This window comes from Rutidosis leptorrhynchoides, chromosome 1, assembly GCF_046630445.1.
Source record: "Rutidosis leptorrhynchoides isolate AG116_Rl617_1_P2 chromosome 1, CSIRO_AGI_Rlap_v1, whole genome shotgun sequence".
NCBI lineage: Eukaryota > Viridiplantae > Streptophyta > Magnoliopsida > Asterales > Asteraceae > Rutidosis > Rutidosis leptorrhynchoides.
Window position 1 is genome coordinate 463,357,625 of NC_092333.1, and position 18,786 is coordinate 463,376,410.

The following is an 18,786-nucleotide window of genomic DNA, read 5'->3' on the forward strand; positions in this document are numbered from 1 at the left end:
TGTGTTTAGTTGATTTTAAAAGTCAAGTTAGAAGGATTAATTTTTGTTTGCGAACAAGTTTAGAATTAACTAAACTATGTTCTAGTGATTACAAGTTTAAACCTTCGAATAAGATAGCTTTATATGTATGAATCGAATGATGTTATGAACATCATTACTACCTTAATTTCCTTGGATAAACCTACTGGAAAAGAGAAAAATGGATCTAGCTTCAATGGATCCTTGGATGGCTCGAAGTTCTTGAAGCAGAATCATGACACGAAAACAAGTTCAAGTAAGATCATCACTTGAAATAAGATTGTTATAGTTATAGAAATTGAACCAAAGTTTGAATATGATTATTACCTTGTATTAGAATGATAACCTACTGTAAGAAACAAAGATTTCTTGAGGTTGGATGATCACCTTACAAGATTGAAAGTGAGCTAGCAAACTTGAAAGTATTCTTGATTTTATGAAACTAGAACTTTTGGAATTTATGAAGAACACTTAGAACTTGAAGATAGAACTTGAGAGAGATCAATTAGATGAAGAAAATTGAAGAATGAAAGTGTTTTTAGGTGTTTTTGGTCGTTGGTGTATGGATTAGATATAAAGGATATGTAATTTTGTTTTCATGTAAATAAGTCATGAATGATTACTCATATTTTTGTAATTTTATGAGATATTTCATGCTAGTTGCCAAATGATGGTTCCCACATGTGTTAGGTGACTCACACGGGCTGCTAAGAGCTGATCATTGGAGTGTATATACCAATAGTACATACATCTAAAAGCTATGTATTGTACGAGTACGAATACGGGTGCATACGAGTAGAATTGTTGATGAAACTGAACGAGGATGTAATTGTAAGCATTTTTGTTAAGTAGAAGTATTTTGATAAGTGTATTGAAGTCTTTCAAAAGTGTATGAATACATATTAAAACACTACATGTATATACATTTTAACTGAGTCGTTAAGTCATCGTTAGTCGTTACATGTAAATGTTGTTTTGAAACCTTTAGGTTAACGATCTTGTTGAATGTTGTTAACCCATTGTTTATTATAACAAATGAGATGTTAAATTATTATATTATCATGATATTATGATATATAATATATCTTAGTATGATGTATATACAGTTAAATGTCGTTACAACGATAATCGTTACATATATGTCTCGTTTCGAAATCATTAAGTTAGTAGTCTTATTTTTACATATGTATTTCATTGTTAATACACTTAATAATATATTTACTTATCATTTAACATAATTAACCAAGTGTATCAATATCTTAATATGATTCATATGTACCTAGTAAGACGTTGTTATAACGATAATCGTTATATATATCGTTTTCGAGTTTCTTAAATTAATAGTCTCATTTTTATGTATATAACTCATTGTTAAAATACCTAATGAGATACATACTTATAATAAAAACATGTTAACTATATATATAACCATATATATGTCATCGTATAGTTTTTACAAGTTTTAACGTTCGTGAATCACCGGTCAACTTGGGTGGTCAATTGTCTATATGAAACATATTTCAATTAATCAAGTCTTAACAAGTTTGATTGCTTAACATGTTGGAAATATTTAATCATGTAAATACCAATCTCAATTAATATATATAAACATGAAAAAGTTCGGGTCACTACAGTTTTTGATACGCTTATCAGGATGCAAACGGTTAGCGATCACCGCACTGCTTGCAATCTGTTTTCCCACGCTGGGAATGTTTGCTGGCACAACTGCCGCACATATTTCATTTGTTTTATGCGACGCCATTGTGGCAACTCCTCCCTTAGTGGGAAACTTAATCAAGCCATGCACTACCGACGGTATGATGTTAAAACGCCGTATGAAATTTCTCCCCAGCAGCGCATTATATCGCGAAGTCGAACGAATGACATAAAAGTCAACTAACTCATGTCTTACTAACTGCGGATTCTTATCATCTTCGAGCTCTATCAATAACTCTATTCGGCCCAACGGCCATGAGCTTTCTCCAGAGAAACCAGACAGCGTAATATCGGACTGACGTAGCTGCGCCTTTACGTTTGCTGGGAGAAATCGATAGCAATGCTCGTACATAATGTCAACGCCACTCCGGTGTCGACATGCATATGCTTAACCTGTACCCCGCAGGTAGGGATGCGACACTTGATGACAATAGGCTCGTTAACTGTGTCAATTGACATTACAGGAGGGAAAGTGATTGGAAGAAGCTCCCAATCCTGATGATCATTGTACTTTCTTCGCTGACTAACTTTTTATGCATCAACCATATTGATGGTTAAGTCGGCGCTTTTGGCTTTGTCGACTTTCTGCCATGCGAAAGTTTTAGCTTTTGACCCCTCATCTGCGGTTTTTCCCTTATCCTTCTTTGGCGGTTTAAGGTGATCCAATTTACCCGCACACAATGCCTCAAGAACCCGCTCAATCAAGTTTTTACATCGATTAGTATCATGGCCATAATCGTCATGGAATTCGCAATACTTTGTTTTATCCCGCTTACCAAATTCTGTAAGCGGAGTTGGAATTGCGAAGGTCGCGCATATTGGTTCTGTTGCCAAAATTTCCTTTGGCATTTTAGACAAACTTTTAAGCAACGCATAGTTCTGATTATTGATACCGCGCTGATTATTGTTTCGATAATTGCCACCGGTCTTCCCTTTATCATTCCTGATAGGACCACCGCTGTGATACCGTCCGCGAGAGTTGTTCCCGCGGCTTTGATCACGCAATCGATCATCATCATCTTTCCTTTCATTCCGTGAGCTAGCGGTGGGAATATCGCTATCTTCGCCACTCCGCATGTAATCATGGCATTCTTTAAGTGCTTCAGCGTAAGTTGTTGGCACAGTATGGCGCAAACGCTTGACCAGCGTAGGGTGACGCTCTGAATTTATACCGTGTATGAGCCCTGAAATCTGTTGCTCCGGCTTAAGATCTGGTATGCGCAAGCATTCATTAGTATACCTTGTAAGAAACTCCCCCAAAGATTCCTTGGACTTCTGCACGATGTCATGGCATTCAATGTGAGTGCGCTTGCGCGGTCTTTGATTCTGATACTACTGTAAAAACTTTGTCCGCGGATCCATTAACCCGGCAATACTACCTGCCGGTAATTTATTAAACCATTCACGAGCAATACCCTGTAGTGTCATAGGAAATATCTGACACGCAACCGGATCCACCCAACCTTGAGTGCGCATTGCGCCTTCAAAACGCTGTAGAAAGTCATCTGGATCTGTTAGGCCATTGTAATTACCCAACGTGCTAGGTATCTTTGGCGCCGATGGAAACGGATATGCAGTTATATGCTTGGAGAATAAACGCGTTAAGACCTTCGGCTACAATAAGGAAAAGGTATGGGGATAGAGGGTCCCCTTGCCTTACACCTCTATGTAAAGAGAATTCCTCGGTGGGACTACCATTTACTAAAACCGAAACCGAAGCCGAAGAAAGACATGCCTGAATCCAATTTCTCCATTTAACACCGAAACCCATTCTTTCCATGACTTTAAATAGGAAGTCCCAATTAATACTATCAAACGCCTTTTCGAAATCCGCTTTAAAGATGAAGCATTTTTTCTTTTGTCTTTTAACTTCGTCAAGCATTTCATTAGCTACTAAAATGCCATCAAGAATGAACCTTCCCTTTAAGAACGCACTCTGTTCGGCCCCAATTAACTTGTGAATCACCTTTTGGAGACGCCTTGATAAAATCTTGGAAATAATCTTGTAGTAACTCCCGATTAGGCTAATCGGTCGGTAGTCGCCAAGATTCATCGGATTAACTTTTTTCGGTATCAAGGATAGAAAACTAGCATTACACCCTTTTGAAATCGCTTCCTTGGACCAAAACCAGTCAATAGCCGCTTTCAAGTCATCTTTAATAAGCCAAAAGAATTTTTTGTAGAAGCTTAAGTTGAAACCGTCCGGACCCGGGGAACGGTTTGAGTCGCAGTTCTTGATTGCTTCCCAAACCTCTTCTTCAGTAAATTCAGTCTCAAGCATCCTCGCTTCCTCACAAGATATTCTTTCGAAAGGAAAAGAGTTTAAAGTGCTCAAATCAGGTATGTCATCTTGTTTACACTCGAATAGCGTCTTGTAATAATTGAAGATTTCCTTTTTTATTGCCTTGGGGCATTCGTCCCATAAGCCATTTATGAACAGCCCTCTCAAATTATAACGATTAAATCTTCGCCGAATAGAAGCATGAAAGAAGAAGGTGTTCTCGTCCCCTTCGACTGCCCATTTAAGCCTCGCCTTTTGTTTGAGCATCTCTGCTTTCTCTTGCTCCTTTCTCAACCAATTTACTCTCGCATCCAACCACTTCTCACGATCCTCATCGTCTAAAACACCGATATCAGCTTTTATTTCAAGCTCAGACACCGCATTCTGCCATTTTTCTATTTCAACGTCCAAAGCACCATACTTTGTTTTGCTCCAAGATCTCAACACCTCTTTGACGGATTTAAGTTTGTCTCTGAACTTACAATCCAACCTGGAACCTGCCACATTACTACTCCATGCTTCCACAATAATCTTTTCGACTTCCTTCGATTCTAACCAAACATCGAAAAGTTTAAATGGTTTAGGACCAAAGTCCACGTGTTTGTCCCTAAGGAGAATAAGGCAGTGATCTGATTTGTTGCGATCTAAAGGTATAACCGAGACATCATCCCAAGATTGGAGGAAGGAGTCACTCACAAGGAAACGGTCCAGTTTACTGAATATAACACCCCTATCTCCTTGGGTTAAGTATGTGATATGTAAATGTATATAACCACTCCTATCTCCTTGGGTCCCAAGCCATATGAGTCGAATCCTGATATGTACTGCCACAATAAGAATACCCCTAAACTATCTTCCCCGATATACCCTAAATAAGCATAAAAGATGAACTACAAAATTAGGGACGGAGAGAGTAACATTGATCAACCATACCATCCATCAAACAATTACAATAACATTGTAGCAAGTAACTTTCTTGATTATGTTTCTTGTAAATTAGCGTAGTCAATAGCAATCCCACATAAGTGGGGTATGGGCAGTGGCAGAAGTAGGTTTTTTTCCATCGGGGACAAGTAACTTTCTTGATTATGTTTCTCTCTTAATGTTTTATTTATGGATAGAGAGACTGCTTCCGAATGGACATCCGACTAATAAGTAGGTTAAGTGTGAGACGCCATGAAATGGATTATCCAATTTTACGATGGTTGTTATAATGACAATAGTAAAAAAATACGAATAACCTTGTATTTTGCGATATGTTTGTGTTTTGAACGCGACCCGACCCGACCTGATTTGACCCGCCAAATTCAATATTTTGTGCAAGTTATCAAATAAAATTTTGGGATTCCATTGGGTTTTGATTCTACTGCATGTAGGGTATTGATGTAAATTTTGAAAATTTTAGAAGCATTCTTGTCATTTTGATTTTTAAAAGAAAAATTCACGAACTGGGCCCTGAGTTGTCTCAACCCTTTGTTATGAAGATTAATGAAATGAAAGATATATTAAAATTGTCAAATTAAATTTAAGAAAAGTTACATTGACGATCTTTAGAAAGGTGTTAATCAGAGGAACATAATGGGTAACATCTACGGCCACAAGAACTGTCCACATTTATAAAAGATTTAGGGGCGCATTTAATAGTATCATACAAACACTACATATAATATCCTTATAGTGATAGTTTTTTCTATTTAAAATATCGTCTTTAAATACAGTTTAGATAAATGTGGAAATTTAATAATCAAGAGCGGGCATGCTTAAGTTGAACAAGAGAAATATATCGTTTTGATTTGGTCTTAATTAATGTAAGAAGTTTTAAGTTTCATTTTGAGAGGTGAAAGTAACACTTTCATAAAAATAATTTCCGATACCATTTTAACTGAAGGTCCTCGTAAAGAAGATACTTGTAAGTCATAACTGTATATGCGTAGGTCATGAGATAAAGAAGAAGAAAACTGAAGAAGATAAGTTGCACAATGGCTCCAAGAATGATACAATATAGTGAAGTTGTCTAATTTTGCAACAATGGAAAAAGACACTAGTGATAATTATACATATTATCAATCAATTACAAAAGGATTGGGTAACATACAACAGTATCATCTATATAAACATACAACATTATCATCTAAATTAACTTCACTAATTAGCGATCTTGTAACTTACTCAAGCATCTATGAGTCGAATATCAAAGGTATTTGGACGGATCTGCCACAGATTCAGCCCTGCATATTCCTCTAAACGTTCTTTCAGTTGAGCTTCAATGTACAACCATCAAATTAAACAGTTGGTTTATATAACTTAACTGAATGTAACAAAAACAATAAGCATATCAGATACAATAAAAGAAAGTGAAAGAGGCTAAGCTAACCATTCTTGAAATCAGGTTGTGAGAGCCTGTGCATAGCTTACGTCCATCTTATTCGCCCTTGAAACTTCATAGCGTAAGATTGAATAAATATCTGAGATGGCATCAAGACCAGACCGCGTCGATCATCGGAGTAGAAAGAAAACTTTGACATCAGCATCAACCTAAGTGACTCATCCACATCACTCTGACCAACAGTACAAAACAAAATTTCATTACTATATTGTAATTTAGAAAAGAAAAAATAAAATAAAAAAACTCACAGCTGATATATCCTTAGAATACTGACAAGAGTTCTGATGGTTGGGTATGAAGTTGGGCGCCTGTTTGATTTTTTCTTATTATTGTACATTATAAGTATATTGCTTGAGTATATGCAGCAGCTATATACTCCTCCAGCTGTCTTGGAATAGATAGATGGAGACGACTTTTTTGGGCAGCATAAATGTTATGCCCTATCATTCAACAACCAATCAGAATTTTCAACTTAGAAAGCGCAGTTAAGTAAAGAACAAGACTGCACAGTATATTTACCGATTAGCAAGTTGGAAAAGTCGCAAGACCGGGACATTTTGAAACGACTAGTCGGTCGAGTCGGGGTCAAGTCGGATGTTGAGTAACGTTGACTTTTAGTAATAAAAATATGCAACACACACACACACACACACACACACACACATGAATATGTACAACACAAAAAGTATATCAAACCTAAATATTCCAAACATATGTACAGGGGGCACGATATCTGAATACAAAAATATTTAAAATTTTGACATACCTTTGACCAACCTTGACTTTGACTGACTTTCTAGCATTGACCGACTAATAATAAGATGTTATTGGGCGAAACGGGGCAAGATAGTCACCAACGTTTACAGCACCGCCCATTAGACATGGAAAATACCTAACTAACAACGGAAGCTTCAAGTGGGGCAGGTGATTCTCTATCCTTGTTGAACATAAACAACATGTGAAGCCAATTCAAGATCATTGTCCATATTGGCTTTGTCTATTCTTGTGAACATAAACAACGTGTCTAGCCAATTCATGATCATTGTCCATATCTGATCTGTCAAGGATCAACCACAAAAGATCAAATCTTGATAGTAGTGCTGGAGGGAGTTCTACGTAGATCATATCTTCCCCTTCAAGAAAATAAATATATTTAAAATTAACACAATACAACAGTGACGAATAACTAATATAGAAACAGAAGAAGAAAAAAAAAAATGTTTAGAAAGTATCACACCAGGCAGGATTGGCAGCAGCAAGGACAGCGGTTCTTGCTTTTAAAGAAGTGGTGATCCCAGCCTTGGCAATGCTTACGGCCGCCTGCTATCTATCTGACTCATCTATTGCACAAATCCCCATATCTGCCAACCAACACCTGATGAATCAATCACACACCAAATTTCAGATTCGGGTCATTTTGAAAACTAGCTAATTAACGAATCGGTAACAAATTGAAGAATTCTTAATTCGTAAAACCTTTTAAACCATTTTTATTAGAAGTCTGAGTTGATACCAAATGATACATATTGTGTAATTTTTGTAATCATATTTGACAATCTAATGGAAGATTTAGAATTTTCAGCAGTATGTAGGCAACACCCAATCTGTTTAGAATTTTTGTAATCATATTTGACACAATTCAAAGATTTTTACTAATACAAAATAAAGTTTGAATTCATTATGATCCAACAGTTTAATCAATTAGGTATAGGTATTCAGGAATTGATGGAAGATATCCACTAGAAGCAAACAGTGCATTATTATGGTTCGGAGAAATATACTTCAATATAAGATATTTATGAGTTATGACTACGATGATCTTGTAGTTGCTTATACTCCTCGTATCTTTTCTTAAAACGGGAAACTGACATACCCTCCAAATATGTATCTGCTACTAAGCCTGCTCGCATTGCCCTAAATCCAGTGTAAAGGAAGAGGTAGAAATATGCCATATAGCTCAACAACATCGCCGGGGGATACCTGAGAAGTTTAAAAAGGCTATAAATTCTTAGTTACACACAAAAAAAACCATGAGAATATAGATTGTCAACTTCATAGAAATCAACCTTTCTTGTAAGTTCGCATCGAAAGTGGACAGTCAAGGTACGACGAATATGACCTTTCGGAACATGTTCAGCTAGCTCTTGAAAGCTTGGCCTCGCATATTTATTAAAACAACTCATGTAAGATGATGATCACGAATATCATAAAACATCAGACTAACCTCCTCCTCCTCCTCCTCCTGAAACTTCAAAAACTTAAAACCTATAAGTTTGCATGATAAGATTTCCTTTAAGCCCGATTAACATTACAACGCCTTGATGGGCATTCAAACAGAGGCATAAACACTCGACCAGTTACCTCCTATTTCATAGAAGTAGCATCTTACATAAGCAATAACGTTCAATAGTAAAAATTTTAGAGCGCTAACCAAGCACCTGCTTTTTTTACTAGATGTCTAGGATATAGCTTTGGTAACCCTAAATTCATTGTCTAAGAATCCACAATCTTTTATACATGCTAATTATACATTAAAATTGTTCCCAGGTTCTAAAAGAAAATAGATACTACTATACTAACAGAATTTACAGCATATATAACAGAAGTTATTATCACTGTTATTATTATTCAGCTCCTTCTTCAGCTCTGTGTGTCATTAATATATCATGATCATCCGTCACGTCAGGTAAAAGCTTCAGTTTGCTCATGAATCATCTCAATTTAGCATCAGCAAAAAATAAAGACGATGTTTGTACAACTTTATAATATTAATATAAATTAGTACACGAAGATAGAACTTAAATAAAGACAATAATCTTTTCTTTTTTAGGAAAAGCAATAATAATTTCATCATAACATTAAAAAACTACAAGATACATTAGGAATCATGTCTGTGACGAGTGGAAACTACACGCATTCTCGGAATAAGCACATACTCAAACACGTCAAACCCAACCCTACTAAATCCACCGTCACCCCACTTCTCACCATGCGTGTTCTTGATTTCACACCATCGCTCATTAGGATCGGTTGGCCGGGTATCAATTCCCACAATAACGACCGCATGCTGTTCCCCATATGTTTTAACGGCGTCGTCTTCATTATTAGGTAGTCGAGGGTGATGGAAAGGGGACGTGCCTACATTGGCAAATTCCTTTGCAATTTCGGGGTTTACCAATTCACCCAAACGGAGCACCCCTATACAAGGTAATCTTTCGCCTCCTTCTTTAAACATTTTTGTCAAACGTTTTTCTACTTCGGCCCCACCACCCGGATAGTAGACTAACTCCAAGTTGGGACCTTCGGCTGCAGCTATTCCTTCATAGTAACCTAAATATCGAACGGTATGACGCTCGTCGGGGTCGGTTTGATATGCTATGCCCCTAGATCGTTTATACCGAATGAACGGGCATACATCAACGCTTTCCAGCCCTTTTTCTCTATCGGTACAATAGAGCACTGTCTCTCTTAGGTCTGTCTTTACTGGTAAGTCAGTAAGATTTTGTGGTGAGACCACAAGCTTCGTATTCATGCTTCCATGTATGCGTAGCACAGTTCCTACCATGTCTGCCAAGGCCATCTTCATGCACAGACCTTCTTCTTTCTGATTTGAGACCTGTTCAGTTGCAGCACGGCATGAGAAGTTGACTGCTCGTCGTGGAGCCATTTTCTATTATGAAGTCAACGAGCAATACGTTAGTAATGAATATATATATAACAATCATTAGTATGATTACAGTAAACTAATTAAATGAAACTAAACTTGAAAATAAGTGAAATGTTATGCGAGGACAAGTATAATTCACCCATTGTTGATTTGATCTAGTAGTTACAATTACTAGGTCTATAAATAAGCAGTTAATGTAAGATTATATAGATGTTTATTAGATTTTGTTTTTTAAAACAGTAACAAAAGAAAAGAAGAAAGAAAGAAAGAAAAGAAAAAAAAACAAAAAAAGGCTAGAGTGTATTGGTAAGCAAAACAAGAAAAACAATCTATTCTACTCCTTTAAACCTCTAACTTAATGACATCATTAAATAAGAATTTTCCTTCTTTAAAAAAAATCAAAAAATAAAAGAAAAAAGGAGAAGGCATCTGCATGATGTCATAACAGAATTATTTTACAATTAAATTTAAATGTTATGAATTATTTAACTAATATAAATTTAAATACTGAAATTGATTTTTTTTAGGCACGCGTGACTAATTAAAATACAGACTTTTTTTTGAGACTAGCAACATTGCAGACACCTCTCCACCACCACCACACGCCTCTTTCTCCAAACCTTGAAACCATTTTGATTTTGAATTTGAATTTTAAATCTCTCATCCACCTCTATAATATCAGTCATCATAATCGAGCATTCATCATAATCTTTCATTTTGAGCAGATGAAGTTAAACCCAATCAAGGTATAATTGTTAAGTTTCAACTTCATCCTTCATCAACCACCACCGTTGCCGCCACTACGCCGCCACCGCCGAGACCACCGCCACCGCGACCGAGACCACCGCCACCGCGACCACCTCCACCGCGACCGCCACCGTTAGATCTCTTTATATAAAGGTTCGATTTTTACGATTATTGATTGTTTATATTGATTATTTGATTTGTTTCACATGGGTTTTTATTTTGTATTTCTTGATTGATGGATGTATACTTGAGGCTTTTCTGTTGAAGATATGAAGATGAATTTTTATTTTGTAGGATTTTTGGCAATATATGGTAAGGATGTTCCAAATAATACAAGTTACACTTGACCTTTTTCTGTTGAATTTGATCTTGATTTTTGATGATGGTTTTTATATAGGACACATGAAGATATGAAGATGGATAACAAGCTTGAATGGAGGTTTTGTTATTTGTTTTATGTATACTATTTAGAATGTTATTTGATCTTAATCAAGTGTTTGACGTAATGTCCCAGTGAACCTAATTTTGACCCTGTTGTAAAATCCACCTAAATTGAAGCTGCAATGAAGTTATAAAAAACACTATGAATTTATTCTTTTCTAATCGTCACCCAAGGTAATTTATTCTTTTCTAATCAGTTCACTGTGGATTTTGAACATTTATTTTGTTGTTCTTAGGAGTTTTCTTAACATAATTTTCATCTACTATTTCTATTTGTATTTTATGATGCATGTTTTGTTCCTACATAAGACGAGACACATACAGGTTGTAACTTAGATCATCTTCACACAAAGCATTGAAATGAATCTATTCAATTGATGTATCGTTTCCATTATTTGTGAATCAAAATATGGTGTTTGTCATAAATTTCTGATTTAAGTTTTTTGATATTTTTCTTTATGTACAGGAAAAAGATTCAAGGTTTTTTGTTTTCTTATCAACTTTGGATTTGAAAGTGGAAGAAGGCTAATAATCTGAATCGAATTGAATTTTAGTTGGTGCTATTAAATTCTATTCTATCTCACCTCAAATACTTTGGGCTTTATGGATCTTATGGAGTAATTAATTGTATGTACAGATCTCATACTTGGCTTAATGAGCTTCTTATGTTATATGCAACTATATTTTCTTCTTTTTTTATTATAGTATTTCTTTTGAACTTTCTGACTATTATAGTGTTTATGTGATTTTTTTTAGGAGGATGTCAAGGCTACTCCATCTGGTGAAATGGTTTTTGGGCTGAAAATTGTATTTTGACTCTTAGATAATGGGTTATTTAATATTTAAATTGGTATTTTTTTTGGGTCAGATTGACTGCAAAGTTGCTGGTTTATGGACTTAAATCAAGTTAATATCAAGGGTGATTGGGGTAATGTTGGTTTGGCTAACCCAAATGGGTCTTGAATGGTTTTTTAATGATTGTTCAAGTGGGTTGTCTTTTTGTCAAACGGGTCACTAAGAAAATATTTAATAACAGGTAAATGGTTTTAAACAACCCGTGATTGTTGCTTAATTGATGCTTATTGGTATAGCTATAAAGGAGAGTAAGGTGTGAATGTAATTGTAATGATATTGGCTTGGTTAATTGATGTTGGCTTATAAAATGGTGTCTAGGACTGATTTTTACTACCAAGTGAGAGTCAATTTTGTTAATGTTGATCTATATAGCAAAACTTTAGTAAATGGGCATCGAGAACACATCTTTTATCCTATTATCTTTTTAATTCTTTGATCTTAATAGTGAAAGCTGAAGCAGAGAGATAGTGAATAAGCGAGAAAAAGAAGGAAGATGAAGGCGTTTGGTAAGTCTCGTGTGGGTCCCAACAGCAGTGTTCCAAAGTGTCCCAAGTTCTGAAGGTAAAATCTCATTAGTTTTGTATTTTTGCATTTTAAACTTCAATTTCTAACTATGTTTTGTATTTTGAAGTTGAAAACGCTGCATTTTTTGGCAATCTGTTTGATTTTAGTTTATTCTTAACAACACTTGCAGATGAAATAAGGAATAAGGAGTTAGATCATGTGAAGCATTTTGATAAACTTAGTTGGTAAGGACTTAGTTGCCGGATTTTGATGAAGTTTTAATTTTGCTTCCATATAATTGCTTTACTATCAGGCACACATTTGGCGGGTCCACTCAATGAAGTTTCAATTAGTAAGTTTTTTTTGTTTAAGGAGATTCAATTCAGTATTTGTTGTTTAGTTGATTGTTTTATATAGCATTTATTTTGTTAATAAAAATTGTTATTTTGTTGAAAAGATTGAAATGGAATATTCAAAAACTATTAGTACATTGTTGGAGACTTTTGACCCATTTGAGCAATATGAACCATTTATATGTTTTGTCAGTAAATGAAATACCAAGTGTACCATAAATTAGGATAAGCAAAGGTTATTTCATATAGATGGGAATGTTAGTTGGGCAATTGGTTTTATATTTGAAGACTATAATGATAAAGATTAGGACTAATCATGAACATTTTTCAGGGGATAATGATCAAGACCTTTTGCAGTTCATGAATCTGGACGTTCGCTTTAAAGACTGTGCATTTCAAATATGATATCGTAAGTTGATTGCTTCATTTATATATCTCAAAATTTTTTACAGTAATTCTATTTATTCTCTTTTTATATGATTTTGGATTTATATTTTGAGTTTGAAATTTTATTAATGTATTTCTGTGGTATATGGTTTCAAGAAATACCACTGATAGGCTGGTAGTTGAATGAATTTGAACATGTTGAGAGTTAGGGAAAAAGTCATACATATTGTGTCTTTGATCACTTTTTTGACTGATTAATATGTGCTAAATTGTTGATGTAGTATCTATACCTACTATGTTCAAAATGTAAGTACTCACTGATAAAAATTTCTTATGTAGTTTTGTTAGCAATAGTTTGGTAATTTCCAGGAGCATGGTAGTGAGTCTTCTTCGATAATTTAGTTGGTGTATTTTGCAGCAATTTCTAGGGCCAAATTCCAGGAGCATGTTTTTCTTTAGTTATCTACATATCAAGTCACTACTCGAAGCAAATAACATGTTTTGCAGGAAATTTCAGGAATCAGGTTTGCGTTTTGGATTTTTGTTCACTCAACCAACTGTACTTTGAGGTTGGATTCAGAGCAGATTATGGATATATAAGTTGACAAGTCTGATAGGAATACATTAATGTTAAAGTAGTTTAGTAAATAATGTAGTGCATCGAGTGGTAGGACCTTATTTTGACATTCATTTATTATACAATCATATAGAGTCATGTTTAAATAACCATCTTCAACTAAAAGTTATCATTCAAATATTTTTTCCTTTAAAACCCCGTGTTACCACGGGTCCTTGAACTAGTATAATCAAAAGCAACTAGCTTCTTTCATTACTATTAGATAGCTATTATATAGCTTCACAACGTCTGCATTTTAATAGCATATCACTCCCACTCCTCAATAGTCAGTCAAATTAAAACCAATTCTACTTGGATAAACAATTATCTTCCAAAATGAAACCCTAACTTATAACAAAAATAAATGTACTTATAATTAAATCAATTCAAATATCAACTATTAGTAATTTATTCTAAACTATTGAGGAGTGGGAGTGATATGCTATTGAAATGCAGACGTTGTGAAGCTATATAATAGCTATCTAATAGTAATGAAACCAATTCTACTTGGATAAACAATTATCTTCCAAAATGAAACCCTAACTTATAACAAAAATATATGTACTTATAATTAAATCAATTCAAATATCAACTATTAGTAATTTATTCTAAACTCGTAACCAATCAGGCAAACAGATAAGTTGAGTTAATCGATAGAGGTGTTATATATAACTTACCAAGTGGTCGGAAGCGGTGGAGTAGCGAGCCGGATTGAAGTTGATTTTGGTGTCGGCGTCAACACTTTTAGGGTTACGGGTGAAAGAATAATCGAGGAAAAGAGGTTGGGTGACAGTGATATGAATCCAATGTGAGGTCCGGGCCGTGTTTCGTAATGGGCCACATGTTCAATGTCCTAGAACATCATCAAGATTAGGGGCCACTATTTATTTAAAATATAGCCCATACAATATCTATAACCAAGGTTGAAGAACTCGGAACTCGGGGAGTTTTCGGCAGGATAATTTTTGGGAGTTCTCGGAGAACTCGGGAGAACTCGGTTGTTGACTAACGTTGACTCTCTAATATAAATATATATTTTCCAATATATATGTATAAATATTAGAATTTTGAGATAATTTTTATGATACATAATATAATATGTAGCTATAAACAAATGTTGACCGAGATTTGACCGAGATATTTAATTTATCGGACGTTGACCGAGATTTGACCAAGATTTGACCGAGATTTGGCCAAGAAACTCAATTTATCGGTCGTTGACAGATAAAATCGGAAGCTGACCGATTTTTTGAAAGGAGAACTCGGCAGTCTCCTAAAAACGAGTTATCGGGGAGTTCTCGGCCTATTTTTCCGATTTTTGCAACCATGTCTATAATAACTATATAAAAAGTGACTCCTTGAGTCATAATTATGCACATTAACTCAACTAATTTACCCATTTACCACCACTTAATATTAACCCATTTATCCACTTATATATCTATCTATCTATATATTTTTAAAGACTCCCAGCTTATTAAATATGAGTATTTCTCCATGTCATTTAATAATTAAAATTGTATTAGCTACTTATATAAAATTGAGTTCAAGAAAAATAAATGTGATTAATAAATATGGCTTAGTAAATAACATAAAGTAAAATCTAAATTAATAATGATGTTTCAGGATGGAATACAAGGAGAGTAGTATAGTTCCAAATTCTCCGACAAATAAATAATACGAAATATATAATATTGATAGTTTCATTCTGAATCTATTCATCTCCTTTCATTTCCAAAAAAAAATCTCCATATTAAATATTTCAACTTATGATCCATTATAATTATGGATAAATGTTTGAATGAGAAACTTGCATTAACAATTTAACTTATTACATGACTAGCAAAATAATACCCTTTTATTTTCTAAACTTACATTAACTTATAACATGACTAACAAAATAATGCTCTTCTATTTTTTTAGCTTTTAATATCATTAATTAATAATTTAAATGCCAAACTTAGTGACCAATGAAATAGAATATGAAAAGCTTACGTAATAAATTAAACAACTCTTTATTTTCTTAACTCAAATATAATGAAAACATGCATTTACTCCATATAATCCACTATATATAAACCATATTTTATGTTATTTGTGAAACATTGTTTTCAAACAATCTTCAATTAAGCATTTCATGGTAACAAATTATACAAAATGGTTGATACACAATTCTATATACCACATGACGTGTATAGATGCTGATAATATTCAATGACAAACTGCATCGATACATATATTGAAGAATGAAAATTGATTTGTTTTGTTATTGACTTATGGGTATGTTACATTTATTTGTTGTCTTTTTCTTTCTTTTAATTCTTGACATTTTATTTTGATGTTTGTATTATCAGTTGTTTAATTTCGACAATGATGTATGTGTTATAGTCCATTGATAATGTGTGATAATGTGTTAATAATAAGAACATGTCTTTTTTGTAACTTCAACAAGAAAATTATAAAAATGCATTATTTATGCTATATGATTTATGATTGAACCCAAATAAGACTATACTAATTTAATCGATCACTATAGTTTATGAATGAATATTAAATGTCACACATTGTCTAATATTAATGTGTGGTAATGTTAAACTTACTTCTATAGAAGATTAGTTCTGAAATTGCAGTACAATTTGAATTAAAAACAATTAAACAACTAGGATATATAACATATATAAGTTCGTCTACATTGCATGATGAATTATAGTTTAAAGTTTATGATAGATCCTCAAATGGCATAAGATACTAATAGATGTTAAGAATATAAAAAAATAATGGGCCACATGTTCAATGTCCTAGAACATCATCAAGATTAGGGGCCACTATTTATTTATAGCCCATACAATATATTACCTTATTTTTTAAGTCCAAATATAATATAATACTCCGTATTAATTTTAATTTAGCCAAACAAATTATGTGCAATCGGCCCAAAATTTTACAAAGGCGAGCACGTGATTTACTTTTTTTTTTTCCCTTGTCTTTGCCTAAAAATAACGATAACAATAACATTTAGTGCTATTAACAAAAGGAACCTTCATCGAAGATGAAGGAACCTAAACAATTATAACCGAGACAAGGGACGATGGTTCGAAGTCAATAAACACAAAAACGAGCAGTAACTAAGGCAACAAACCACAACTAATAATATGTTGCTAACTGAAGCATATGATGGAGAAAGACCTTGGACATCTATTTAGATCATGGAGTTCAGTGGCGGAGCTATGTTATGTGCGACGGTGGCAAAGTCCACAAGTCAACTTGAAGTTAAATGCCGAAATTGATAGCAATATCACATATCTCTTGCTAGATCAGTTGTTAAAGTACGACCCCTCTAAGCTTGTAGTATTACGTTCGAACCATGCATTCAATATATCTTTTGTTTTGACTTTTCCTATGTTAAGTTTGTAATATAATATAAGCGGTTACAGAGTATAATATATTGTTGGTTAGTTTCTTAGTTAAATTGGTAGAGTACAAATCTCTTAATTTTGTATTCAAGACCCACTACAACAAATTTGCTAATTAACCACGCATAAATTTACACACTTTTATAAAGTGTGTACTTTTTTGTTAAATTCCTCACACTTGTAAAGGTTTGTAAATGTATTACATTTATAAGTGTAGAATATCATTATAGTTTCACACATAAAAGTGTGGAGAAAAAAGTTCACACTAATTTGTGTGTATAATTATAAATATAACTACACTTAAGAGTGTTAAGTTAATTTTGTCGCACTAGATTTGTTCACGCTCCCTCATGTGTGAAGAAATGAGGTGTAACAAATTTTACTCACATTTCTAAATGTGATTAAATTTGTGTTTGTATGCACTAATAAGTGTGAAGAAACTTTTTCTACAATTTTAAGTGTAAAATTTGAATAACATTCAACATTTATAAATGTAACAAACTTATACATATCTATAAGTGTGAGGAATTTGACAAAAAACTCACACTTTCTTACAAGTGTGTAAAAATATGCGTGAACAATTGATAAATTTGTTGTAGTGACCCACACACCCACTTACACATCCATATTTTTATATATGCAGTCTTATTTTTTACTTTTTAAATTTTAATGTTTAATTTACCTATTATATTAAAATACATCCATAACTATATCGTTTGACTTAAACACCTATGATAAAAAAAAATATAATAATAATAATAAAAAAAAATTACATCCCTAACTGTGTCGCACTACAACAAATTTGTTAATTAATCACGCATAAATTTACACACTTTTAAAAAGTGTGTACTTTTTTGTTGAATTTCTCACACTTGTAAATGTGTGTAAATGTATTACATTTATAAGTGTAGAATATCATTATAGTTTCACATATAAAAGTGTGGGGAAAAAAGTTCACACTAATTTGTGTGTATAATTATAAATATAATCACACTTAAGAGTGTTAAGTTAATTTTGTCGCATTAGATTTGTTCACGCTTCCTCTTGTGTGAAGAAATGAGGTGTAACAAAATTTACTCACATCTTAAAATGTGATTAAATTTGTGTTTGTATACACTAATAAGTGTGAACAAACTTTTCCTACAATTTTAAGTGTGAAATTTGAATAACATTCAACATTTATAAATGTAATAAGCTTATACATATTTATAAGTGTGAGGAATTTGACAAAAAAACTCACACTTTCTTAAAAAAAAAAACTCACTATAACTTTACAAGTAACTAGTGAATTAAACATTAGAAGAGTCAACTTCTCTGTGTTAAATATTTATGCATGTTACATCAATTAGTTTAAAAGAATACTATACATTAAGTTATGATCCATCCTACAACTTATAATCCA

General features: G+C 33.5%; 1 protein-coding gene, 1 long non-coding RNA gene and 1 pseudogene across 2 annotated transcripts; 1 reads left to right on the top strand and 2 right to left on the bottom strand.

Moving 5' to 3' along the window:
* Positions 1-6,184: 6,184 nt before the first annotated feature.
* On the bottom strand, positions 6,185-8,891 carry LOC139904253 (DNA replication licensing factor MCM7-like; annotated as a pseudogene).
* LOC139874355 (uncharacterized) lies at positions 8,885-14,794 on the bottom strand. Its single transcript, XM_071861799.1, has 2 exons — positions 14,649-14,794; positions 8,885-10,071 (listed from the first exon to the last, which is right to left on the bottom strand). Exon 2 carries the CDS (start codon positions 10,066-10,068, stop codon positions 9,280-9,282), a length of 789 nt encoding a protein of 262 aa, XP_071717900.1. The 5' UTR covers positions 10,069-10,071; positions 14,649-14,794; the 3' UTR covers positions 8,885-9,279.
* LOC139874348 (uncharacterized) lies at positions 11,723-14,077 on the top strand. Its single transcript, XR_011767866.1, has 4 exons — positions 11,723-12,672; positions 12,806-12,967; positions 13,300-13,377; positions 13,863-14,077. It is a non-coding gene; the product is annotated as an uncharacterized lncRNA (long non-coding RNA).
* Positions 14,795-18,786: the final 3,992 nt, after the last annotated feature.

Excerpts from the sequence above, each read along its gene's own strand:
- LOC139874355 (XM_071861799.1), bottom strand. The coding sequence starts at position 10,068 with ATGGCTCCACGACGAGCAGTCAACTTCTCATGCCGTGCTGCAACTGAA.